The following is a 27,838-nucleotide window of genomic DNA, read 5'->3' on the forward strand; positions in this document are numbered from 1 at the left end:
TGATCTACATTTAACAGATAACAGGGCTAGAGCACTCAGAAAAAAAGTTAGTGGGTGTTTAGCACCCACTGGCAACTAACTCCCCTCTTTCCCCCAGTCTGCCAGCTGCCCCACTGATCAACTCCTCCTGCTCCCTTCCAGTACCTCTTGCCCACAGCGATCAGAGGTTCTGCAGCATGCAGGAGGTGCAGCAGGGGAGGAGCGGGGACAGGGCAGAACTGGATGGGAAGTGGTGGGGCAGGGGTGAAACAAGGGCAGGAAGAGGCAGAGTGGAGGGGTGAGCACCCTGGAGCCCAGAGGAAGCCAGCACCTGTGCCCAGGACTATGTTAGTGTGAATCAGTTTTTTAAAAAGTTAGGTATCAATATACTCAGTTTCAAAACTATTAATAAGTGCTGAGTCAAAGGAAACACTGAAGTTTGAATAGACCAGATTTGGTGGGGCCAGTTCATTAAAAAAAAAAAAAAAACACCTTTCCTGGCTACTGTCCTCAGCTCCAACTACAAGGTGGTCTTGGGCTGGAGGTAGTTCAGCATTCCCATGTCCATTCAGATCTTTGCTCCCCTCTTGAGACTACTGGCAGGGATGCCAGTTCTGTCCATATCACAAAAGCCACCTGTCCACTAGCACATGGAAACAAATGAACCTTTTCCTCCTATTCCTCCCCTGCTCCCTGTACAGTCTAATGACTGGGCAGTAGCCAACTCATTGGGCAGAGTTGAGCTGATGGCCTAGAGCTAAAAGATCTCATCATCCAGTGCCTTACATGCACATTTGGGTGTGGTAAGTACTTTGCACATATCTAGTCTTTAAGACCCACTTTTGAACACCTTCCCCATCCTAAAAAGAGTCCCACACACTCTTGGATAAAAAGAATGGTAAAATCTTTATTTGCATGTTCCACTTTAAAAAATAAAGGGGAAGGACTCAACAGCTTAAAGTCTGATGCTGTCCAGCAGCTGGAAGTGAAATAAATTAAATAAAATACAAACAAAAGCCAAGTAATCAAAATAGTCTAGGGCTTTGAATCTTTTTCTAGAAATACTGCTCCAGGCATAGCTCTGACTCCCAGGGATTTGGGCTAGAAGATAGTGAATAAGAAACAATGTCACAAAGTTAAATATGACAGGGGAATAAGATTTATTTTGAGTTTTAGTTTTAACACTTTATATATGTAATCCCCAAACTGAAGAATTCTAAAACTCACTTTTACCATCCCTCCACTTTGCTTAAAGACAAATCCTGCAGACAGGCAACTGTTCCATCTGTAACTCTGCAGAAGGGAAGGAGGATATACAGACCCACCCACCACCACATTAGAGAGGTTGTATCCTACGGGCCAGCTGTTCCACTGGGCAAAAAGCCCTCACAAATCCAAAGATCAGGCTTCAGGTGCTAGCCTGCAGAAGCCCAGCCACATAATGGTTATGGATGTTTCTAAAAAGGAAAAAAAAAAATGTTCCTTCAGATTCTGCAGGAAACTCATTAGAAAGTAAAGACATTGAGTTACCTTGTGGGAAGAAAGCACAATGCAATGCCACTTGGTTCATTTCACATTGATCTGAAGTATCTCAGGACTGCTGTCTTAACGAGCATGTCCCAGAGCTCAAATCCTAATTTGACTGGGTGGTATCATGCATAACTCCCTTTGCTCCACCAGGAGCTAAGTGGTAGTATCCTGACCTATGGATGGACTTATCTCCTCTTTGCACCTGCCAATGCCCCTTTTCACTGTACCTGCACAGCCAGAATGTTAAGGCCACACAAAGGTCTCAGGGGGTGGGGGGAGAGCCTCTAGTTTAGCTGCATGAGAGAAGTAGAAGGGAATCAAGCTATTCCTAGGCTAGAATACAACCAAAACTAACACACAGGTCAGCCAGCCCATTGCATCAAAAGTAACTGGTTTAAGAGCTACAAGACTGAAGCATTGTAATTTATATTGGGTGGAGAAGGTCTCAGACATTTGTCCACTAGTCACTTCCAGTCATGACAGCATGAAGCTGTATGAGTGATGGAGTAGGCAAGAACTACTCCAGGGAATTTTAGCATGGCACTTGAGTCTGTATGGGTCTTCTGCTTCCACAGGGACACTTGTCAGCCTGACCAGTTTGGATGATGGGATTTTCAGTAACCCCCCCACGTAAAGCTGAATGAGCGAGAATTCTTCCCTCCTACCAGGCGCTTGTTGCAGTTCTGTTTGGAAGAGGTTTCAGACTCTAGTCTGGCACATCCCAAGGACTGATCCTTCCTGAAGGTCTGAGCAAGACGGGCTGCTCTCAGTTCCCTGAGAAAAAGGGAAGGAAGAGAAGTCAGAACTTGCCATACTCAATCCTCACCAGCTGCAGAGACAAGTCAGTGCTTTTCCAAGCTAGACAAGCACCATCCTCCAGTTTACCCAGGTAAGTTAACAAACCTAGATGGTAACATCATTGCAGTACAGTTGCAGGATTGGGAGAATTCATAGTGCTCCCAGCAATACACTCAGTCCACTAGGAGTCTCAATAGCTCCAGCTAAAGCTTCTGCTCCACAAAGGGTTAGGTTTTCTGGCAGTTGACCTGATGTCTAGGGTAACTTGTGACAAACTTCCTTCCCAGTCTGTCACTAATATCAAGTGTCCAATTTATTTTTTCCTTCAAAGATTAAAGGTGGGTGGATATTAGTAGATCACAAGCAGTCCTGTAACGCAAGTCTGTTTATTCCTCCCTGCTGCCCTGAATCCAGTCAGTCAAAAGCAATGCTAGTCTCCATTTGCTGTAATACTCTCATCTGTAGGGGATTCCCTTTTCTGATTCTGCCGTGCTTTTCCAGAGTCTGCATGCTCTCTTGCCCAGGGGAGAAGAGTTTACCTCTTATCTTTCCCCCTCCCTAGCTGGTGGTGGGAGAGCCAACACATCTTACCTGATCCCATAACCTCAGCCACAGCCCCATCCCCTTAAGGCCACTAGCAGCAGGAGCTGGAGGGGGATGGGGAGAAGTCTGATCTGCATTGATTCAATATTGCCACTTCCTTCTGGGCAGGGCAGACAGTTCAGTATTTATTCCCTTACCCTACACACTGATTTGATGTTGTAGCTTAGTGTTTCTCAATGAGCTGTCAGCTGATCAACACCTGTCCCTGAGGCCTCCCTAACAGTTTAGGAAGGCAGCCTGCCGGTTCCTGGTATCAAAAAAGGTTGATAAACACCATCTGTAGTTGACCACCTTCTCCCCTAGTGACCAGGATTATAGGTCAGCCAAGTCATTGGTTAGTCAGATGATCTAGCCAGCATAGCACTTAACCTGGAGGGGAACTGCTGTTTTCCTAGAGCTACATACAGGTGAATTGTGGCAGAACCCTAGAATCATAGTTGTTTGACTGAGATATTGGGGGGGGGGGGGAGGATGACAAAACACATGCATGACACACATGTATGGTGAAGCCAGGTACCTTGGCTCACTGGCTGTCTCCCCCTGCCTGGAGCAGTACTTTGACTGCTGGTGCTGGGGTGGGGTTTAGGGAAGATGGTCTGGCTTAATGGGGAGCCCCAGCTGCTGCTGGCAGCCATTCCAGCACTGACTGCTGCTTTGGGCAGCCATGGGAATGCCACATGCTGGGCTCCTGCTTTCCCGCCCCCACACACATTCCTGTATCCCTTCTTTTCTCCATCCCCTTCCTCTCCCTACACCATCCCCTCCCCTTCTCTTAGAATCACAGAATCATAGAATATCAGGGTTGGAAGGGACCCCTGAAGGTCATCTAGTCCAACCCCCTGCTCAAAGCAGGACCAATTCCCAGTTAAATCATCCCAGCCAGGGCTTTGTCAAGCCTGACCTTAAAAACCTCTAAGGAAGGAGATTCTACCACCTCCCTAGGTAACGCATTCCAGTGTTTCACCACCCTCCTAGTGAAAAAGTTCTTCTCCCTGCCCCCCAAAAGGAGAGGGCACTCACTGTTGAGCGGTAAGAAGGTTGGCACTAGGACCCAGGAGGCAGCATCCAGCTGCTGAGGCAGCAACCCAGGGCCCTTACAACAGTTGCTCCCCTCCAGCAAGCTCCGCTGCTCCCTGCCATCAGAAAGGTGCCAAGGAAGGGGATGCAACATGGGAAGGATGGACAGCCCCCATCTCCTTCCCCCAGTAGGCTGAGCAGAGCAGGGCAGCTCTGTGCTTGCAGAAGTCTGGTGTGGGAAATGGTGCATGACTGCCCCCTTCCAACACTTTGCCTCTGTTTGGGGGTAATGCCCCCACACTCTCCCCAAATTATACCCATGCCCTTTAGCTGAACACCTGGGAACCAAGTTCCCTAGAGACCCACTATTCCAATACTTCTACCACCAGAGCCCTGCACAGATACAAAAATTTGTATCTGCATCTGAGCTGTGATCTGAAAAAGTGGTCTGCAGATGTGGATATATGCAGGGCTTTGCCAACCACTTCAAGCCAAAGACTGATGAGCAATTGCCATGCCATTAAAGCAATCTGCTCAATGCACCACTGTCTGGCAGGGCTCCTCCTCCTCTTTATGCACCAATAGACCCTACCTTTCCAGCATGGCGGTCTTAAATTTCTCCACATTTAGCTGCTTCTGGAGCTGTGCAGCTTTTCCAAGAGAGGGCCGAAGAATTGGGTGTTTAGTAAGAGCCGTGGCAGATGGTCTTGCAACTGGGTCAGGGTGAACCATGAGCTAGACGAGGAAGTGGGGAAGGAGTGGAGGTTTACAGTTTCTTATAATAAAATGCTAATCAGAGACATCCCTTCCCCCTCTGGCTTGCACCCTGAAGAGCCTCACCTTAAGGAGTCCATGAAAGCCATGTGTGAGCTGCTGAGGGATTGGTGGAAGGTTACCTCTGCGGATGTGGTGCCACATGGCATCATTGCGAGGTAATGGTCCTGACCCTGCGGCTAGAGCCATTGTTAACGCAAGGGCAAAGATGTCCGCCTTTGGCAGATAGCAGTATTGCTGTGGAGAAAAGAGCCAGTTACATGCAGTCACCCCAGTATTTGGGGTCGTAAGATGGTCCTTCATTAAGATAAGAGTACAGGCCCAGGGAAGTACTTCTAGAAAGATTTGCCTGGCACTACTGCCACAATCCCACTTGTTACTCTTTGCTACTTTGACTCTGAAGAGAAAAAGATGGTCCACTTCCACAGTTCCAAAAATACTGTTTAGTTTTAACAGGTTGTACACAGCTGCGAGTATCCTCCAAATCCTGAGGAACTCCTATCCCACATCCGGGAAGGCAACAGCAAGATGGCAGGACTCCTCCTTAAACTAGCTAATCTATGCCTCTGACATAGACATGGTAGCAAGTCAGGCTACTGCTAGATTACCTCACCTGTCCATCTATTTGATGGAAGGGTGGAATGTGATGGATTGGATTTGGACACTGAATACATTTTACCACAAAAGATTTCAGTTTGGGAAGTCTCTGGGCCACATCCTCTAGTCTGTGGCCACTAACGTTTTGCCTTTGTGACAGGGTGATGGCCTTTATTTTGATTTATGCCAGAGTGGCAAACCTAAGGCTAGTCTAATACAGAGGATTTAGGTAGGAGACCCCCATGTAGGGAAGGAAGGGAAATCATACCTATTGTACAAATATTTGTCCAAGTGTTAATGACCTTAGCATATAAAGGTGCTTTAGATGTAATTATAGCTCCAATTCAGTAGTCAGGTTTCTACCCACCAGGACCATCTGCATTTGAGATGATTTTTTCCTTCCCATCCCATAAACTGAGAGGTAGTGTGGTTACAAAGACGACCAGAGACCCAATTGGGGAGTAGATTTAATTGTACATCACCATACAATTGTGCTTTACAGAAACAAATAGGGGTTCCTCCCTCAGAGTTCAACCAAGTTGAGTTCAGGACAGGAGAGGACCAGGAAGGAAATGTTTAAGCCAGGGTAAAGAAAATCTAATATTCCACTGCCAACCCTCAAGTTTCACATATATGCCCCATCCTCCCCCAAATGAAAGGGGCAACTGTACCTCTTGCAGAATCTCATTGGCCAGAAAACGACTGTCTCCCTCCTCCACTTGGGGATTAGTTATCGATGTCACATGGCCCAGGTCACCTAACAGGAAAATAAACAAACTAGAAATCCAACAGACAGCCCACAGTTCTGCTTTTCTGGGGGAAGTCATGCTACGTGTGCATCTTAAAGGAGCTCTGAGAGGCCAAAAGAACAGGTTGGGATCAGAGAGCTAGTGAGCCAACTCCTCCCTCAATCCCAAATCCACAGGAAAATAGGGCCGTGGTTAAGTTAAGCCAAGTTAAGATCTATGAAGACTGACATTTCACCAAGTGTCTCTCTCTCCTCTATGCCTTCAGGACTGAGTTTTGCAGGTCATGACTGAGGGACATTCCTATAGCCATAGGGATACTATGTATTTAAGAGCAGCTTTAGAAATAAGTCACTAAACAGTCCATGAGTCAGATTAAACCCACCAATTTTATAAGCCACGTTAGAAGAGAACCCATCATCTTCACTGTCACTCTCTTCCTGAGCAGCGGAGCCATCAGTCACCAGCTTGTGACAGATGAAGATGTTACCTATAAGACAGAGGATTGTGTAATAAAACACTTTACTATGAAATATCCCAATATAATAAATGTATCTGGATCTTCAAGGTAGACAAAGGAAATGGACATTGTTTTTTCTACAACCTCACTGCCACCACCATGGTGCAGGACACTTGAGCTGGAGTACTATATTGAGCAACAAGGGAATAGCCTGCTAAGGAACAAGGAAGTTCCCACGCACACACATACTTAGAGCTGACCTGCTTGGTCACCAATCTGAAACCGAACACTTCTATGTGGGCCAGGTTTATAAAGAGGGAAGGAGAATGAAAGAAAAACCCTGGATCATGATTTCCAACTGTAAAGGAGAAGGTTTCACAACAACATTTTTCAGTACAATAGCAAAATTTGAGACAGACATGAGATATTTGTTTAACTAGAGATTTGCTTCTTCTAGTTAAGGTACTGAACGTTACTGCAGTGAGGAGTATCAAGGGCCTGAATTTAGGATTTCTGATTGCCTGCAATTCCTAGTAGTCAATGGAAGCTGTAGGGGCTCAGCAAGAGACAAGCCCCAAGCTACTAATTTTACTACTTTGGAGTTTAAAAGTTCTCATTTGGTCTTGATTTTCCCTCCCTCTGTCCAGTTGTGGGTTTGTTTTAATCTGGAAAAAACAGTCAATTTGAGTTGCGTATGGCAAGACAGTTTTCCCCCAGTGATAATCACTAGGCTTATTGGATTAGGGAGTATAACCCCACACCCCTGATTTATGAGACTTTGTCTAGATCTCCTGTTTGGAGACTAAATCCCTGGCCAACAATCCAACCCTATAGTCCTTAGGAAAGCAAATTCTGACAGTCTAAACTCCTGTTAGAATTTTTGCCCAAGTAAAAACTGCAAGATCATGTCAACCCACAATTTTTCCAGCCCTCTTGGAAGCAAGTTACAAATGCTCAAAGTCTGCATGTAGGACACAGGCCCGTAGACCGTTGCCATCTCAGAGTTTACACTGTTCACACACATTTCAGAAACAAATCAGTGTGTGCAAACAGCACCAGTCAACTTTTGCTAGCTGAATTAAATTAGCTCTCACTTTGAGTAGCATGTTTTCCCCTGTTACCTCCCTGCCCATTTATGAATAGGATGTTAAAATCATCATTTCTTTGACAGCCAACTGTACAACTTTAAATACAGAGTTGTGAAACTGCTTCTGTACCATTTTAATATTGGTTCAGTTTTGAGTTGTATACACTAGATTAGAACATGAGTTAGTCAGTCCATTAAATTTAGAGATTTGCATTGATAGCACATGGAGGAGCCCTGGAGCACATCTCTAAAGTGTCCCTTCCATGCTTATTTGAGTTTCCGCTAATATCAAACTGTGCTCAGGAGTTCCTCCTCTGAGAGGTTTCAGAGTAGCAGCTGTGTTAGTCTGTATCTGCAAAAAGAAAAAAAGGCGGACTTTGGCACCTTAGAGACTAACAAATTTGAGCATAAGCTTTCGTGAGCTGTAGCTCACTTCATTGGATGCGCTGTAGCTCACAAAAGCTTATGCTCAAATAAATTTGTCAGTCTAAGGTGCCACAAGTCTTCCTTTCCTCTAAGAGTTACTGTAAGTATGTGGCTCTACAGTCTGCAAAGAAAAGTATAAACATGCTTTTACTTTACTATAGGCATACATATGTTGCTTGAAAAAGCAGGGTGTTTGCATGGAATCTAGTCATCTTACAGTACTTTTTGAATATTGCCACTAAAGAGCCTCTTCCCATAGTGGAGCTCTTTAGAGCAACTGCTGTACTATAGGATTTCTTGTTTCCATACCACCCACAAGAAACAGGAAGAGGGTGTGTTATAACTGTACCTGAATGCTCTTTTAACAGTTACATGGAGAATAGCAGTGTTCCATGTCCAGATCCAGAATGATCAGTAGAAATTTGGGGGGGTGGGGGGGGGTGGAAAAAAAACCTAAACAACAGCTTTTCCTTTCGACTGCAGATCTAGACTCCAGGAGGAGTAGGAAGAAAGATCTTCCAACCTTCCACCACACAGATTACCGACACCGGCAGCATGAGGGGAGAGGGACCAGCCAAGGAAAGAGCTGTACTTACTCGGTTTGATGTCCATGTGTGCCAGGCCAGAGCTGTGTATGTACTTTAGCCCCATGGAGACTTGCAAGAGGATCTCCTTTAACTCAGCTTCTTGGAAATAGCACCCAGTCTTAGCATTTTCCAACAGCGCATCCTGAAGGCTCCCACCTAAGCAAAACATTCAAATTTTGATGCAGGTATTTTTCCCAGTGAAGTGAGATGCTTGAAGTCATTTTCAGCTGGACTCTGGATACCCATTAATGCTAAGTACCAAAGAACTACACAAAGGGGTGGCAAACCTTGGTCAGAATAGCCATACAAAAAGTTTAGGAAAGAGACTTACACACTGTACCACCCATCTGGCATTACACTTGCCATTGTCTAGGATGGTGGTTTCTGCAGCTCTTTAGACCTACTTTCTATTTGCCAGGAAGGGATCTAAGGCTATTAAGAGTGGCAGATCAGGGAGCAAGGAAGTCTAAGATACCTATGTTTCTTTAGATCACCGATTTCTGTGGCAAGACTCTCATAACAGTGTTGTTTTATTGCTCTTCATTTAGATACACTCAATGAATCAGGTATTGCACAAAATGCTATCTTCTGCCTCTTCTTTAACTCTATGCTGCTGCACCCCCACGACTCTAGTCACGGGTGTCTTTGTAAATGGTGGAAGTTGTGCTGAGTTACAGTGGTGACTATCAAGAGTCATTTGTTACTGCAACCTAATTTTAAACTTGTGACTCCAAAGCAAAAACCAAAAGCACTGCACCACTGAAATCCCAGCCCTCACGAGCTATTCAATTCAACCAGATGTTTGCAATAATGCTTGAAGGTGTCCAGATATGGACTTGCTGATCACCCACTAACTCCTGCCAACTGGAATGGGGTCAGGAGCAGGCTGTTCAGGAGTTCTTCCCCTTGCTGTGGTTCTGCCTCTGCGGCACTGCACTATTCACACAGTTAAGTCAGAGGAAAAGAATTTGCTTTCCAGGTATGTTCCACTCATGTACCAGATCGGCTCTTTTAAAAAGAGCCATTACTCCGGTACTTGAGGCTTGATGGTGTACAGCTCTGTGGTGGACTCCTAAACAGCAATGGCATCAGGACTGCATTCCCCAGATCAGCTGTACCACAGCAATGAGGGGAAACCTTAAAAATACCTAACGATGAGCACATACATGAGTGAGCTATGGGTCTCCCACCCTGCACTGAAAGTTTATTTAAAACGGCCCCTGTACCCATTGTCATTGCAGACTTCCCCATCACACAGGCTTGCTGTGACCTTCCTGGCTCAAGGCAAAGCATTAAATGCTCTAGTTTAGAAACGGACCTTAAACCCAACTAAAGTTGATCTCCTTTGTAAGATGGAGCTCCATAGGTTTAAGCACCACAGGGAACCAGATGTCACCCTGACATTTATGCTCTTAAGGCTGAGGTTCTTACCGTTGCAGTGTTCATTTTGAATGATCATGTGATCATCCTCTGCCCAAGCAGAATAGTAGCGCACAACATGGGGATGGTGTCCAAGCACTGCGTGGGCATAGACTTCCCGCAAGGCCATTTGCCTAGAGATGGAAACAGAACAGAGCTGGTGATCCTCTAGAAATGGGGCTTCAGCGCCTTGCAAGAAACCCTAGTTCAGAACTGGAACTCACCTCCCCAGTCAGGCCAGGATTGAGAGCTATGAGCACCTAAGAGGGAGGAAGGGAAAGATGTGCATTTATGCTGAACAGCAATTTTTAGCAGATTGAAGGGCATTACTCGGCTCTGAAGCCAGTCCCGTCCTGTCCTTAGGAAGGGGCATTTTCAGAAGCTTATGGAGAGGAGCATCCTGAGACTAATATAAGCAGCAGTCAGGATCAGATGGAAGTAATCTGTCCTGACACAAAGCCACAGCAGCCACTAATGGAATAGTGGCTGGGCATGTCAGAGCTAAAGCAAGGTTGGCAGTTAGTGAGAAAACCGAAAAGCTAGCAGTAACTTCAGAGTTCTACTTGTGGCACCTCAGCACAGCAGGGCAATGGCCAATGGATGAAGCATCTGATATTTATGACCTTTGTTGTCTAGTCTACCATGGAGTGATAGAAGGGCACTCCTCCACCTGGCTGCACCCAAAGCTGTAAGAACAGGTGCATTCTTGTGAAATTACTCCCTCTTATGCCAGGAGTGAAGACATGGACTTTGGTGGAACAACCCCCCCAATAACTGAGGAAGAGTGGCATTGCCAGAACTACACAGGAAGCTCCTTTTAGCCAGCAAGTATAACATGAGCAAAGAGACCCAAATCTTCTCAGAGTATCCATTTTGCATGCCCTCTAGGGTTCACAAAGCAGTATTAGTAACAGATAGATCTATCTGGCAAACCCCAGTGTATGGGATTGGAGATTATCCACCAGTCAGCAAAGTGGTAGACAGCTACTGTAACGCCAATTTGTGTAAAAAAAAAACAAACCACAGATTCCAGAGGCAATCCAGGCAATTACAGGCCAGTGAGCCTGACTTCAGTACCAGGCAAATTGATTTAAACTATAGTGAAGAACAGAATCAGACACCGAGATGAACATAAGATGTTGGGGGAAGAGTCAACATGGTTTTTGTTAACGGAAATCATGCCTCAATTTATTAGATTGGGGGACGGGGGGGTCAAACACGGGGACAATGGTGATCAAGTTGCTATAGCGTACTTGAACTTTCAGAAACCCTTTGACAAGGTCCCTCACCAAAGGCTTTTAAGCACAGCAGGCAGTCACGGGATAAAAGAGGGAAGATCCTCTCAATAAGTAACTGGCTAAAAGATAGGAACGAATGGTCACTTTTCACAGTGGATTGAGGTAAATAGTGAGGTCCCCCAAGGATCTGTATTGGATTAGTGCTGGTCAACATTCATAAATATTCTGGAAAATGGGATGAACAGTGAGGGGCAAAGATTGCATACAATATCAAGCTACTCAAGATAGTGAAGTCCAAAGCTAATTGTGAAAAGTTAAAGGGATCTCACAAAACTGGGTGATTGGGCAACAAAGTGGCAAATAGAACAGGAGTACTTGTGGCACCTTAGAGACTAAAATTTATTTGAGCATAAGCTTTTGTGGGCTACAGCCCACTTCATCAGATGCATAGAATGGAACATATAGTAAGAAGATTTGTATGTATACATACATATATACACACACACACACCCCCCACATAAAAAGGTGGAGTAAGAGGCTAATTAAGATGAGCTATTATCAGCAAGAGAAAAAAAAACTTTTGTAGTGATAATCAAGATGGCCTGGGGCAAATGAAATTCAGTCTTGATAAAAGTGAAGTAATGTACTTGGGATTGTCTTCCTAGGTACACATACAAAATGGGATCTAAATTTGCTGTTACCACTAAACAAAATATTTGAGTCATTGTGGATAGTTCTCTGAAAACATCTGTTCAATGTGTGGCAGCTGTCAAAAAAGCTAACAGAATATTAGGAACCACTAGGAAAGTGATAAAACAGAAAATATCATAATGCCACCATATAAATCCAAGGTATGCTCACACCTTGAATACTGCAAGCAGTTCTGGTTGCCCTCATCTCACAGAAGTAAATTAGAATTGGAAAAATTACAGAGAAGGGCAACAAAAAATTAGGGGTATGGAACAGTTTCCATATGGAGAGATTAATAAGACTGGAACTGTTCATCTTAGAAAAGACATGACTGAGGGGGAATATGGTGGAGGTATATAAAAATCATGAATAGTGCAGATGTGTGAAGGGGTAAACAACACTTCCTTATTCACTAACAAGAACCAGGATCACCCAATGAAATTAATAGGTTTCAGGTTTAAAACTAACATGAGGAATTACTTCATACATTACACAATCAACCTGTGAAACTCATTGCCAGCAGATACTGTGAAGGCCAAAAGTATAACTGGGTTCAAGAAGAATTAGGTAAGTTCATGGAGAATAAGTCATTCAATGGTTATTAGCCAAGATGGTCAGACACACAACCCCATGTTCATGATGTCCCTAACTTCAGGCTGCCAGAAGCTGGGACTGGATGACAGGGGATGGATCACTTGATCAATTGCCCTGTTCTGTTCATTCCCTCTTAAGCCTTTGGCACCATTGGAAGACAGGGTACAGGGCTGGATAGACTATTGGTCTGAACCAGTATTGCCATTATGTTCTCATTAAATCCAGGGTGGAAATTGAGGTGGCAAGTCAGTCCATATGGCCTCTTTACATTTCTATGAGCTATGAATATGAACACTCCACCGTTTTAGTCTACTCCTCCTATCAAGGTTTATCTTGGAGACTGATGTTAGTTACAAGTTTCCAAAGATATGCTTTTGAGATCCTTAGACATGTATTTCTACACTACTCCCTCCTCCTCCATCCCTCTCAAAGATATGCCTAGCAATCCATTAAAAAAATACCCCAAATGACACAGAGCAGCATTTTTACCACTATAGTTTCCAGATCATACACTCACTCATCTGAGGATCCTGCCAGAGGCCTCTTCGAGCGCTTGATAGCATACACACATCCATCTAGGCGTTTGATGCACTTGTAGACAGAGCCAAATTCCCCTACCCCAATTTTTTCTAGCTCCAGGAATTCCTTCTTGTAGCGGGAAACCATGTTGCTCTCTCTCAAGAGAAATCTCTAGGGGATTAGACAAAGCAAAGCAATAAGAGGAAAGAAAAGTTAAGGACTCATGATGCACCAAGGGTAGTCCTCTAAGGCGGGCCCTATAAAACTAACATGTAGAGTCTCCATTCAGCTCCCTCTTCTTTTTTGTGTACTCTCAACCATTCAGACACAGAGCTCCTGCCTGCTTCTCTGTAATGGCCTCCTTCCATCACCTGTTTGAGGTTCCAGGGCCATGGATGGCCTGACATAGACCAAGCAGAAAGTAGCTAAGAATTCCCTCTCCCAATGACTCACTAGCACTGCAATTAGTTAATGCAGATCTGGAATTCTGGGGACGGTGTTCTAGCTAACTGTGCCTAAATGGTCCCATGGCACAGACCTCTAGGCTACTTCAGCTATGCACCTTTAGACAGTTGTGACCTACAGCCAAGATAGCCATCCTGGATGGGGAGCAGCAGAAGAGGGTAATGTTATTAGACTCCAATCATTAACTATAACAGAGTCACATGGGAATCAGTTACAGATATTTGATTGGGTGGAAGGAGACCTGTACCACTGAACAGTTAGTTCTTCTCCAGGAAAGGAATTTCCAGATGGAAGACCACTGGAGGGCCAGTCAGAACATATCAGTTATTGGGAGAAGGCAGGTTCAGAAGCATAGGGTTAGGTGGGCAGGGTCTACGAGTCTGCAGTGTTTTAAAAGTTTAGTCAGGAGTGCCACATGTCCAGCTGTGGTTTAAGTAACAGAACTAATGCATGTTTTGCATTTAGAGGACAGTTTGGTATCGTGGTTAGCATACCCCCCAAGCTATGCACAAATTATTCCATCATGGTTGTTCTATATTTGCAAACAGTAAGTGCAATACTGCAGCAGTTCAGACTGTTCTATAAGCTTTCAATCTTCTTCAGAGTATTTGCTGAAGGTCTAGGACAACTGAGGCAGTCACAATGCTGCCTGTCCAAGTTTCCAGCTACTACACCTGCCCAGGCCATTCTTCACACAAATAAGAGCCCAGGAAAGCAGCTGGAAAATAGTCAACTTTTGTGTATCAGTGGCTACTAATAGAGGTACACGAGGAAGGGAGGAACCAGGAGTTATCTGCCACCATCACTAGAGGAATGTCCAAGGGAGAAGGGAAAGATACAATACAGCTGGACAGTATAGCCAAGGGAGCAGGGGACCAGAGAAGATGGGATATGAAATGAAGAGCAAGAGTAGTCCATGAATTTTTTTCTTCCCCCAAAATAAGACTCACACTGCATATTTTCTTCCCACATATGCAATGTCTGTAGTTACCTCAGATGTTTGTGATCATCAGTGGAAGAGGTGCTGCACAGGACAGTTAAGATGCAGCCCCCACATACTATTAAGCATAAAAAGCAGTACAGGTACCCAACTCATTACAAATTTTTCAAGAGTGTCTGCAAAGACTTTTTTTTTTAAAGTAGTGTTGAAGATACACCAATCTAGGCACCAAGCTAACATGCTCACACTTAACAGTAGGCTCTTTACATAGAGTTTTACTCACCCTACACATGTAGTTTTGTCTGATTGGTGTCAAACAAAATCTATTGCTAAGTGGTAAGTTAATCAGAGGCTTCCTTTTAACAAGCATGGTAGCTCATAGTAATCCTTGATATCTCCACTGTTTGCCATAGTCATACATGTTATATTGCTGTATTTGTTCTGCTTTGCAAGAGAAATTCCAAGACCCAAGTCAACGTTAAGCTGCATCACTGGCCTTCACAGGCAGGGAGCACCGCCTCTCCATTCCTCAGCACAACCCAAGCAATGCTAGACTGCTTTCACTATGAATACACTTGTAGCTGCATTGATTCACTTAAATGACTGTGGAGTAGGGAGAGACTCCAAGGTAAAGGAATTGAGATTTTTACTACATTTGAATGGGGATACTGAGTTTTTCCTTTAATGATTCTGGCTTTGTTTGCTTTTTAAAGCAGCTCAATTGTTTGGGTAGCTGTCATAGGGAAAAACTAAAGTCTATTGTAATAATAAAAGCAAAAATATTGAGTAAATCCAAGACTAATTCAGATGAAGTGATGAGCTTTTGATTATAAAGATTAGACCCTAAATTAACAGATTCTCAGCTGACGGAAACCAGTTCAGCTCCAGTGAAGTCAGAGGCACTCAGCCAGTGTAGTTTGGCATCTAATCTGATCCTCTATGGCTAGGTCTTCACTACAGACTTCTGCCAGCACAGCCATGCCAGAGGGGCCAACATCACTGTGCTAGCAGAAGACCCTAGCATGATGCACTTATAACAGTAAAATGCGTTTTTGCTCCGCTCGTGGGGAATGGTTTTACTATATGGTACAGAACAGTTTCGCCATTATAACTCTAGGAGCTTTGCCAGTATTGTATGCTGGTTTCCTATACCAGTAAAGCACTTCTAGTGTGGGCACTGCCTCCATTTATACTGCATGGTAAATAAAATGGAAGCATTTAGCAGTGAGTGGAATCCTGACTCTTCTCAGCTCTGCCACAGACTCGCTACTACTTAGCCACTCTGTAGCGCACCTTCCTGATTGATACAGTTAGGTCGTTTTCATTCTTGTGAAGAGACTTCAGGCTTAATTGTCAGTGAAGTGCTGTGAGCTGCCGATAATGTGCAATACAAGTACTATTCAAAACGTTTTGAGAGGAGTATCCCTTTCACTTTCCATGACCAAGTACAAGATTCTCTTTCCTGCTGAAGGTGGTGACTGAGAATAAGTCACCTAAGCAGCATTTAGAAATTTACTACCCTATTTCAAGTGTTTGTTATGTCAGCTGTTGCAACAGAACCACCAGAGCTGTTAACACCTTTCACTGTAAAGTTACAATAAATATTTTCTTAAGTCTACAGACTAATAATTTGGAAACTTGAGGTTACTAGTTTACTGAACAATAGGGATAGCAAAAGGATTACTCTTTCCAGCCATGTTGAGATAGCAAGAACTTGTCCATATTTATAGTAGTCTTATTACTTTCCCCATGAACAAACATGAGTCCTGGCCATCACGTGATCGTTTCTACAATGGCATGTTGGCCAGGACCAGTGAGAATTCTAGGACTAGTTGCAAGTTTCAGATCTGGCCAAATGTAAGTTTGTCAAATCAAGTAAATCACTTTCAGCCTAATGTCGACTAATGTACCGTACCCTATTTGGTTCTTCCTGGATTCTCTGCTATTCAAACTTGGTTATATAATCTTTTCTCATAGCATTATTGAGTTACACAATAGCATACATTATTAGTACTAGTACAAATATAGTAAGGGGCAATTTTTTCTGTACTAGGCAACTATGCAGAGACACTCACCTTGGCTGGCAGCCCCTGTTCCACCTTGCCCCTGCTTAGAGTGGGATCTCCCCTAAAATGAGATTTAGCCACAAGTGAGCCTGGACACACACACTATCCTATTGCAGCAGTCACAAGACTTAGGTTTCACACATGTTTACATTTTTAAAGAGCAGCTTCAAAACTACTCAAGTCTGGTAAAATATTTATAAGACACTTCCAGAGGATTGGTACACAGTGAGTTTCTTTGTATTAGGCCAGAGAAGGCTGAGGTCCTGAGCTGGGAAATTCCTGTTCCAGTTTAGAAAGGCTACACATTCCAACTTCCATACGGCATCCACACGAGCTAATTTGATAGTTTGCCACCATTGCACGCTATGCAGCTCTAACAGAGATGAAAGTTGTGGGAGCACTAGGGAAGAACAGCCACCAGGGGTTTTGCCACTATGTTTATAGAACACCCTGCTCAGAGCAGGTCTAAATGCAGATTGGAACCGTCGGAAGTGAGCAGAACCTCGCTATAATCAGGTTTCACGACGTACTATAGATTAGGCCACAACCTGATCTGAACCGGACCTTTTTGAAGGGGTCAAGGATGCGCAATGTTTTCTGAACATACACCAGCCTTCCTAGTGCATATGGGGAGCTATGCTAGACCCACCCTTCAGGACTTGGGAGTGGGCCCCACCTTCCTCTTTCCCACCAGTCTGAATTCTGTTCTCATCTGTTGGTTATAGTACCAGACACAAATATTGTAAGCTCGGGCTAGATTACATTCATAGTCCCGCTAAAAGCAAGCCAGGATAGTTCTTTATTCCACATTTCTGGTTTACCAACCCCACCTCCCTGTAGTGTTTGCTCTGCATGCCTGATTCCATTCCACTGAGTTTAGTTGTTTCGTTCTGGGAGAGCAAGGAGGAAGATGTACCAATTCTTCCATTGTTGCTTAAGTTTCTTTTAAAAATCCACCCCCTTCTCTGTTTAGGAGCAGTACACTTACAGCTCTCCTCTGGCTTTCCTCTTGCCATTAGGAGGGAAGAGCATCTGTCGATAGGACTCTGGTGTAAATGGGTTAATGTTGACCAGCGAAGCCTGAGTAGAATCATCTGGATCAGCACCAGGAGTAAATCTCAAGTGCCGGGGACCTTTGGAGGGAAATTTTCCCATAGTCGAAGGAAAAGCAGTCTTTGTTAAGAGACTCTGGATTTAAAAATAAAAACAAAGTGAGTTACGAGTGTCCTCTAGTTACTGTTTTGACTGCAGCTGTGTTTTGTTCTGGGCAGACAGCAATAGTTTGCCAGTTTGTCTCCAGTGTCTGATCCACCAAAAGGTGGTTTTGTTGGCCACTAACTGCTCTACCCCACTCTGAAGAGGCTTGGACTTTCTGCAGTTCTTCCCTACTTTCATGTGAGGGGACTGCAGAGCTATTTATGCAGCTGATTTGTCCAAGAAACCTGCTCCTCTTCCCCACTGCAGAAGTCATGGACACAGGATTGTCAATTTCATCAACCTGGAAGACCTGGTTCTATCAAGCCCCAGATAGAACGATCACAACTTGGTCAGGACAAGTTAGTCAGGAAGATCAGACCGACTAAAAAGGACATGGCTTTAAGTTGCCTTCTAGCATCTTTGCAAGAGGCAGTGCTCAGCAGAAAAGTTAGTTCAAACAGCTTTTCTATACTGCTATTAGAATTTATGATATTTTGACAGTAACTAAAATACAAAGCAATGGTGGTTGATTCCTCAGACATCCAGCTTGAATCAATGAGAACTGGGGAATTTCAAGTTTAAGGCCAGAAGTGACCATTAGATCATTTAATCGGAGCTCCTGTATAATCAGATTTTACAGTTACCCTCTATGAGCCCAATATAGTTTGGCTAACATGCCTCTTCCAGAAAGGCATCCCCACTCTTGATTTGATGGCATAGGGAGACTCCACCACTTATCAGTGAGGGTGTTCAACCCACTGGGAAGAGTTTGTGCCTTATTTCTAATTTGAAAAGGTCAGATTTATGCAGGGGTGAAAGTAAGTTGTCTGATTTACCGGTACGCTGGGGCCAGCTCTGGCCCCCGGAAGGGGCGGGGCTGAGGGGGTCAGAGTCAGCCCCAGCCCACCCTGTAAGGTAAGTGCCACCCCTTCTCCTCCCCCCACCCCACAGGGGTAGCAGCAGCAGCCCAGGGCTCCTGGGGCTATTTAAAGGGCCTGGGGTTCCACTGCTTCTACTGCCCTGGTCCTTTAATTAGCTGCTGGAGCCCTGGGGAAGCCGTAGGGCTCCAGCGGCTATTTAAAGGACCGGGGTGGCAGAAGCAGCTGGAGCCCCGGCCCTTTAAATAGCTCCCAGAGACCGCTGCTACCCCAGGGCTCTGGGGGCTATTTAAAGGGCCTGCAGCTCCCCTGCTTCTACTGCCCCAGTCCTTTAAATAGCCCCCAGAGCAGCGGCAGCAGGGCTCCGGCGGCTATTTAAAGGGCCGGGGCGGTAGAAGCAGGGGAGCCTGGCATCTATTTAAAGGGCCTGGGGCTCCCCTGCTTCTACTGCCCCGGCCCTTTAAATAGCTGCCGGAGCCCCGCAGCTGCTACCCCAGGGCTCCAGTAGTGGGGGCTCTGGAGGCAATTTAAAGGGCCTGGGGCTCCAGCCATTGCTGGGCGCCCCAGGCCCTTTAAATTGCCCCCTGGGGAAGCTGGGCTGCCACAGTACGGTGCACTGGCTCCTACCGGTACGCCGTACTGGGGCGTACCGGCTTACTTTCACCTCTGGGTTTATGCCTCTCTTTTCTAAATTAAAGGGCCCTTTAGTATCTGTATTTTCTCTCCATGAAGATTCATTCTTGTCAAGTCACTTTTCAATCTTCTCTTTGATAAACTAGACAGATTGAGATCTTTAAGTTTAGCCCATGAGATTTTACAAGACAAAATGCAATAAGACAATCACTCAAGACTGAGTCTTTGTAGCTTGATGCTCCTCTAGACAAGGGCCTGGTTACTAGAAGGTGACAGGGTTTATTTGTTTTTAGTTAAGGTTTTACTGACACAGTGCACTGATTCACCTGTCTGATGACTCATTAATCGTCAGTGTTATGGTGCTTTCCATACAGATGGAGACAAGTTTCTAGCCTCACACTGGAGAGTCATCCCTACCTTTTTTGGCCAGCTAAGGTGCATTTACACTGCCGCTGAGAGGTGTAGTTCCCAGCCTGGGTACACATACATGCACCAGCTCTGCTCAAGACAACTTCTTGAAATGATAGCATGGCCTCTGTGGTACCAGCCGCAGCTCAGATACGTGCCTAGGATCTCAGGTTGTACCCTTGCCACTAGCCTGAGCAGACACCTGTGCCTCCATGGCCAGGTGGCCACACTGCTATTTTTAGGCACTCCGCTGGAGCAAAGCGAGTACCACTAGGTCTACCTGGGCTGGGAATTATTATACCTCCCAGCAGCACTCCTAGTGGCATGCTGAGATGGCACAAGAGCCAACTATCCCAGTGCATAGGAAAGATAGGAAGTATGGATAAGAGACCATCCTGCCTTAATCAAGAGATCTTTAGTGACCTGAAATGCAAAAAAGAGTCATACAAAAAAGCAGAAACTTGCTCACATTATGAAGGATAAATATAAAAACCCAACAGCATCTAGGGACAAAATTAGAAAGGCCAATGCACAAAACACAGTTAAACTATCTAAGGACAAAGTGTAACAAGTAAATATTTTACCAATACATTTGAAGCAAGGAGGAAGACCAACGACAGAGCAGGCCCATTGCTCAATGAGGAGAGGAAGTCAACAAGAAAACACAGTGATAGCCCAGTGTTAAATGTCCTTTTGTTTCAGTTTTCACCAAAAAGGCTAGCCGTGATCAGACGACTAATGTAGTGAACATCAGTGTAAATGGAGGAAGATTTGAAGCTAAAATAGGAAAAGAGCAAGGTAAGAATTACTTAAACAAATTAGATGTCTTCAAGTCAGCAGGGCCTGACAAAATGTATCCTAGAATACTAAGGAACTGGCTTTTACTTATTTATGATATGTAGAGAAAGGAAAGTCAACATTTCAGTATTTATTACATTAAAATCAGGTCTTGATTCCCCCATTTTAAGCTAAAAGACTTCTTGGAGAAGTAGCAGGATGTCATCAAAAGACAAGAAAATAAACTTGTGCAATTGAGGAAAGATTTCAGTCAGACGGCTTAAGATTCTGTGGTTTGCTAACATCTAACACTTGAGAGAAAGATTCATTATGCCAAGCTCTCAAGTTAAGCCTAAGGAAGCTCCTACTCCAGTTCTCTAATGCTCCAAGGAGCAGAGTATCCCCGAATTGGGGTAAGGGAATGTTGCAAGTCAGAAGTGGGACACCAGAACATTATCCTAGATAGCAGTTTTGTTTGCCCATCCACTATCTGCACTATTAGTCGTACGATATCTGTTCCTCACCAGACAGCCATAATCCATGAGAGATACAAGGAGATCCAAAAGCAAAAGCCCTTTGATGTCCATTAGTCCCTGGATCTACTGGCCAGGAAGAAATCTAAATCCTATTCCAAAAACAAAACACCAAAAAAAACAAAAAACAAAAACCTGCATCAAGAAGCACTAAAGGAATTCCATCTGCTGTGCTCCGTTCAACCAAAGGGGCAACCTAGTTGCCAGTCAATTGAGAAAGAAATACTGGATATGATGGTGTGTGACCCTAGCTGGCCTTTGTGAGTCATAGCATGCAAAGGGACATCTGTGCAGTTACAACAATGCAGAGAAGTCCTCTGAGGACACAGTGAGTTCCAGGTCTCCACCAGTACAGGAGGGAAGCTCTGTCTGTTTTATTGATAAATCACCCTATAGGGGAACTCATTCAGGAACTTCTGTGGGAACGGAACCAAAAATCAATGACCTTCTCCAAGAAATGTACTTGCGTGCAATAGATACAAAGTTATCTTTCATCAGTGAGCCAGAGGAAGGTGATTAGTGCTTCCACCACATTCCTCTCCTAACTCCACCCCCTAAGGGCTCATACAAAGCTAGTTTGCCATAAGAATGATTCCTACCCAACGCCAGCTTTGATGAACAGTTCAGTTTTGTGTACAGAAGTATCAGTGTAGCTGGACAGCAGAAACTGGTTAGAGGTGTTTCAGATTTGACCGTGAATGGAAAATAGTTTCCCTTTTTCTAGCCAGCTCTTGCTAACAGCAAGTTCCATTTAACGACCCAAAGAATGATCTGGGAACTAGGAATAAGTAATCAACTGCAGCATCTTGCTTCCAAGTACTATGTATGTCCAAATAATTTGGAGTTTCCTCCTTGAATCCTATTAAGGACAATTCATCTACCTCAGTGGTAGAGCGTTCTAAATACTGACCACTATGAAGAGCATTTCTTTGTATTGAGCTTAAGCTTTGTTTTAAGTGGGTGCTGCCTGGACACCAAGAATGCCTAAGGGGCTGTCAACACTAAGGATATATCTAAGGGTAAGGGATTGCCAGTTAAGTCAAGGTACTTAAGCATGTTTGTTAATGCTGCACTAGACACTCCCCAAATGTTTGTTCCAGGGAAGAGACATTTGTGGCTCACAAAACAGAACTAGCCCCTGCCTTCCAGTGCTCATAGTCTAAGTTTATGATGAGAAAGTGGGTAAAAACATACAAACTGGGAGTGAGGAAGAAGGGAGAACCAATAAGGTGGCAGTCAAACAAGCACATTCCACACAGTGGGCAGTAGCCCCTGCTTATCACCTGTTTAATGTAATTCTTGCAATATATTTAAGACAACATTTTCAAATGGGCATAGAGACATTTCCTTGCCTTGGGAGTGTGCGGGGTGTCACACAGCTGCAGTTTTCTCCAGGTGACGTAATGCAGTGGAGTCCCAGGACATTCCCAGGCAGGACCAGTGTTCTTTCTCAAAGATGAAGCAGAGTCCACAGTGGGACTCACCCATGCTTTAGTCCGAGTCAGAGACATATCACCTACTTTTCTTTTGGGGGTTACTGCAAGAGAACTGTTAACTCTCCAACTCTGAAAATCCCAGCTCTTCTGGGGGCTTGAACTTTGGGGAGCCTCTTCCTGTATACTGCTGTCCTCTTCCTGTATACTGCTGTCCTCTTCCATCTCATTCTCTTCAGCGCAGCTGGAAAAATCCAGTTTCTGGATAAGTTCATCACTCTTGTCCCAATCATCCATTGTAGCTAGAAAGACACAGAACGAATACCAGCCTATTTGATCAGTAAGGGGGGATACTGAGTGTTATTTACAAGATTGATTGTAAGTAATCATACTATTTCCTCCACAGGAGATTCATTATTTCAGATTTGTAGCCTTAACCCCACATATACAGGAGTTTAGATTGATCATAACAGTCATTTGACTATACCAAATAAGGGAAAATATCGTGGAATTACCCCTCAACCCAAAAGATCCATTCAGAGCTTAGTTCAACCTTTGTAAAATAAACCCTGGTCCTACTCTCACCAGTAGGAATCAGGAATAGTTAAAATGAAGTGCTGTTGGGATATTAAGCCTATGTAAATAAGATCAGGATGAGACAGAGAGAGTATCCCCCTCCACCAAAAACAGTTACTAAGTATTCCATCCACTTCCCACAACAGATACACAAATCACATTATACTACTTGATAAACTAGATATAGTGACTCCCACTAGCTCCTTTACACTACATCTCTAAGGAGAAAGTACTATGTTACATACAGCTGTAAAAGCAGAAGGCCCTCAGACAGTTACCAAATATTTTCTAGCAAAGCCCATCCTTAGTGAGAAACTACCAACTACTGCTGCTCCCACAGCATTTATAACCACCAGCCTGCAGCTGTATCATTGTTAACAGGTGACAATTAGAACTCAGCATCACCTGTTTACAATTGCTGGGGCCCATCCTGCTCCAATTGAAGTCAAAGGCAATTCCATTTTGTCATAGACTTAGCTGGTAGTGTGGCAGAGCTAACTGTTTGCAAACAGCCCAGTGGGACAGCTACACTTTCCTACACACCGTCTCCTTACTTCCTAATTCTTGTCCCTCCCTCAGTTTCCCAGAGCCTAATGAAGAGGCTGCACTTCCTGAAAGCTTGTCTATTTTATTTTGCATTAGTCTGACAAGATAGGTAGCCCTTATCTTTGTCAATTATTAGTCCTTTGGCTACAGGACTAATATCTGAGTCCCACGTCTAAGGTCTCCATTTAGATCTGACTGGGTAGTACATTGTTTTGGACAAGTGCTATAACCCATGTGGAGAGATTCAATAACCTTATTTAGAACGTGTTAGACCTCAAAGGGGAGCAGGAGGGGAGGGAGAACAAGACTGTATACAGGCCTCTACAAGGTCAAGGAAAAGATTCACAACTCCAGCTTCCTAGTGCTTGAGCAGCTAAAGATTAAAGAACCTTGTCAAGCCTGTGAATGTATTTGTGAGATTGCCCACCAAGGGGAGGAGTCGTTCATCTCTAACCCACCCAGGAGTGGGACAATGGCCCTTCTCTTTGTGGCTGTCCTTAGAAACCAAGGATTTTGTGTGCCATTGTGAAGTGCATGTTTTTGAAGAGGAATATAGAATTTTAATGAACTGGGAACTAGACTACAGTGGCCTTTTTTACTTAGTGCCGGGGAAAGCTGCCAGAATGCAAACATGAAAAAGAGGAATCCTCTAGCCACAGAACAGGTACAGCTCTGGCATAAGCAGTGCATATGTTCCCTATCTCCCCTCTCTCCCCACACACATACACACCAAGGGGGCCTGGAGGGGCCACCTGTAGGAGTGAGCGGGGAGGTCAGTTGAGGGCCATGGAGTCCTAGCAATGTGAGCTGACTACTAATAAAAAGGGTGGTAATTTAGGTTTTGTACCAGTGATTAACTCATTTTATATGGGCTAATAAAGAGCTATCAGAGGATAACAGAGCAGTGACCGAGTCAGCTTTTTACCATCTGCAGCTGGCTAGAAGACTGTGAACTTTCCTCTTGGATGTGGACCTTGCCCAAGTTATCCATGCTTTTGTTATCCCAAGATTAGACTATTGCAATGAACTCTACATGGAGCTACTCCTTAAACCATTCAGAGACTGAGGCTGGTGTAGAACACAGGGGCTCATTTGCTGAATGAGGCATTTTGCTGGCAACACATGACAACAGTGCTCCGGGATGGGCACTGGCTGCCTATTGGTCTCTGGGAGGACTTTAAGGTATTGGTTATGACCTATGAAGCCATAAATGGCCTGCGACTGGCTTACTTGAGGGATCACCTCTCTCCTAGGCCATACTATCACAACTGCAGTCAGCTGGGCTGCTGGAGCTGGACCCCCAGAGACCAGGCAGCTAGCAGTGTCTTCCTTGTAATAGCTCTCAAACCTATGTAGTCTGAAATAACCCAGATTCACTGACCTTCTAGGCACACTGTAAAAGACACCTGTTTGGGAAGGGTTTTGGAGAGGGCTGAGGGTGTGCTTCCCAACATGGTGAAAAGCTGGAATATAGGTATCTGGCTGGCTGAGTTCTTGTGAAATGACTATTTTAATGCTGTGCGGGAGGGAAGGTTTCAATGTGTTCTTAATGATGTGCTAGGGTGACTAGAATTTGGGTAGGAATCTTTTATTTTAAATCTAAGCGAATAAATAAATAATTTCCAGCCACTATTAACTAGCTTTGAACTAGTGACCTAGAGATGAAAAACCTCGTCCTGTTGGATCATATTAAAGAAGTTCTGTATTAAAATCACAAATGAGTTTGATTCCCCATCGTTTAAATTCCAGGGTATTACTAATTAAGAGGTCTCTTGATTTTTGGTACTGTTTCTCTCCCTCTATGTGTGAAACTTGCAAGCTGCTAATTGTGTGAGTACATTCTAAGACAGAGTCTGTTCTCAAAGCAATCCTTTGTAACAACAACTACTTACACAGAGAGAGAGTCAAAGCAATACTCTGTAACAACAGAAACAGCACCCAGAGACTCCCCGCCCTTTTGTTGTATTCATCTCGCTTTGTTAACAATTGTGATTAAAATAGAGATAGAGGATGTATGTGGATGGATGCTTGGTGTGGATAATAACTGAATGATCAGGGAGGTGCCAGCCTAAGAATCCAGTTTCCTTTGGCTGAAGAAGGCGTCAAGTGGAAATAATCAGAGGACACGGCCCCCCGCCCCTCCCCCGGGAGGGCAGACTGAAATCCACCCAACAGCCTCAAGGATGGGAGAACCAAAGAACAAGATAACATCTAGCAGCACAGAGCCGTCAGGAATGTGCTATCTGCTGATTGATTCAGCAACAGCATGATGAAGCAATTCCCATAGACTGGCATTGGAAGAAATTCCTATAAAAATGGACTCTAGAAAGTGAGAATTTTGGGGTCTGATTCTGCAAACCAACTTCCAGGAGCATCAGATGAGCATCTGACAAGGCCCTGCTCCCTCCTCATGTCCAGGCCACCTGGCCAGTGGCTTGGCATGAGCAACTCTAAGGCTGGTAACTATGATAACAACCTTGTAGAACCTGTGTGTGTGTATAAATGAATGTGTGAATAAATATGAGATTGAATGGAATGTTATAGCTATAACTAACTGTTTACTATGATTCTTTCTGTATTCACAATAAATGTGGCATTTTGCCTTTTCCCACTTAATAAGATCCTGCTGGTTTTTATTTTATTGGTATAACAATCCCCCAATTGTCAGTCCCCTGTCTCCCAAACCATCCCACCCTTATATCATAAAGGGCTTTACTGAAGAAAACCCGACATGTGACTGGAAAAAGGAGAAGGAGGGGGAGGCTTGTGACTACTTTTTGTTTCTTTTTACCATATAAAGGAGGCATAAAAGGATGTTCACCCTTGCTTGTTGTGGTATATTAGAAATAACAAGTCTTGACTTCCTGTGTTGCTAGACAACTCTTTGGAGGACTGTAGAACTGGTTAAGAGATTTATCAGCCCTCAGTTAGACGTACGGGGATATTTGAATCTGTTTCAAAAAACACTTTTTGCCCAATTGTTTTTCAATTATTTGAATTAAATATGTATTAACAGAAACAAATAGCACAGAAGGCAAATTCTCTCCTGGCATAATTCCCTTTGTTTCAATGAAGTTACTCAAGCAGAGAATTTGGCCTTGAGTTTTAAACTGTAAGTATGTCTAAAAATTGCTTCAGCTCTTAATGTACTCAGGTTTCTGTTTCCTAAGAAGTTATAATTGCTTTAGTCCTGGGAGGAATTTTTCCAACAAAAAACAACTCAATATTTGGTATTTCTAATATGAAAAATTAAATAATTGTTCAGACTTTTCCCTGGTCCTGCAAACACTTCAGCATGTGTTTAACTTTAAATATTTAAGTAGTCCTGTTGCAGTCAATGGGACTACGTGGAGCGTAAAGCTAAGTATGTGTGTAAATATATGCAGGACCGGCCTTTCTTTATGCCTCATTCAATAGCAAAACAGGCCACTTTTTTTCCCCTTTACAAGTCACCTTCCACAGAAAATGCCACAGGCTAAATACCACATGCTGCTGCTAAGTAAATCTGTGTACAGGTTTTGTGAAACAAACAGTGCACCTTCTCAATATTGAATCTACCTGATCTGAAGTTCATAGCAGCTGGTCACCACTTGATCAATTTGAAACACCAAAGCCACTTTTGACATCTATGGATCACAAACTTTTGAATGGTGTATTGCATATCCAGATCAGCTCCATAGGAAAAAAGTTAGACCATTAAGAATTTTATGCCAATACCTTCCTTTTAATTTGGGCTGCTGAACTGGGTAATCCAATTAATCAGAAAGTCTCCAAGGGAACTGATTTAAGCCTTATGATATTTAATGACAATGATGGCTGCTTAAGGAGGATGGTAATTACACTCAACTTGGTTGCTTTTGGAGTGCCTTGGTAGTTCTTAGATGTTTGTGTTTCAATCCTATCCTGATTGTGTCTGCTACTCTGAAAACAGCTTTCAGTCCCCCTGTAGCTGTACTACCTCTCAGTCCTCATCGCTGCCTCCCCCAGAGGCGAGCTTGCAACTTCCGAGCCAACTATTCCTGATGACAGGTTTCAGAGGGGTAGCCGTGTTAGTCTGTATCAGCAAAAACAATGAGGAGTCCTTGTGGCACCTTAGAGTCTCTAAGGTGCCACAAGGACTCCTTGCTGTTATTCCTGATGAGCATCTCTTAAGATATTGAGGGTGCTGACATGGAGCAGGCAATAGGTTCTGTTTCTACCCTAGTGCAGATATTGGCTCTGCTCAATTCCATGGACTGATTTAGTATGACATGCTCAGTAGAGCTCTACAGCGACTCAGACAGTAGCATTTCTTCTGAAAAGAGGTCTACTGTTAGTTGGGA

The 27,838-nt window shown here is 44.1% G+C and overlaps 1 protein-coding gene across 1 annotated transcript; it reads right to left on the bottom strand.

Moving 5' to 3' along the window:
* Positions 1-2,123: 2,123 nt before the first annotated feature.
* WEE2 (WEE2 oocyte meiosis inhibiting kinase) lies at positions 2,124-27,090 on the bottom strand. Its single transcript, XM_073330016.1, has 12 exons — positions 27,075-27,090; positions 22,314-22,696; positions 17,524-17,723; positions 16,545-16,596; positions 13,063-13,235; positions 10,036-10,157; positions 8,614-8,760; positions 6,430-6,534; positions 5,970-6,055; positions 4,768-4,938; positions 4,520-4,662; positions 2,124-2,283 (listed from the first exon to the last, which is right to left on the bottom strand). Exons 1-12 carry the CDS (start codon positions 27,088-27,090, stop codon positions 2,124-2,126), a joined length of 1,758 nt encoding a protein of 585 aa, XP_073186117.1.
* Between the last annotated feature and the right edge of the window lie 748 nt (positions 27,091-27,838).

This window comes from Lepidochelys kempii, chromosome 1 (assembly GCF_965140265.1).
Source record: "Lepidochelys kempii isolate rLepKem1 chromosome 1, rLepKem1.hap2, whole genome shotgun sequence".
Classification (NCBI taxonomy): domain Eukaryota; kingdom Metazoa; phylum Chordata; order Testudines; family Cheloniidae; genus Lepidochelys; species Lepidochelys kempii.

Coding starts and splice junctions, on each gene's coding strand:
- WEE2 (XM_073330016.1), bottom strand. Junction 17,724..22,313: donor ACACCCCGCACACTCCCAAG/GCAAGGAAATGT, acceptor TTTTAAATCCAG/AGTCTCTTAACAAAGACTGC. Junction 6,056..6,429: donor TAACGTGGCTTATAAAATTG/GTGGGTTTAATC, acceptor TTTTCCTGTTAG/GTGACCTGGGCCATGTGACA.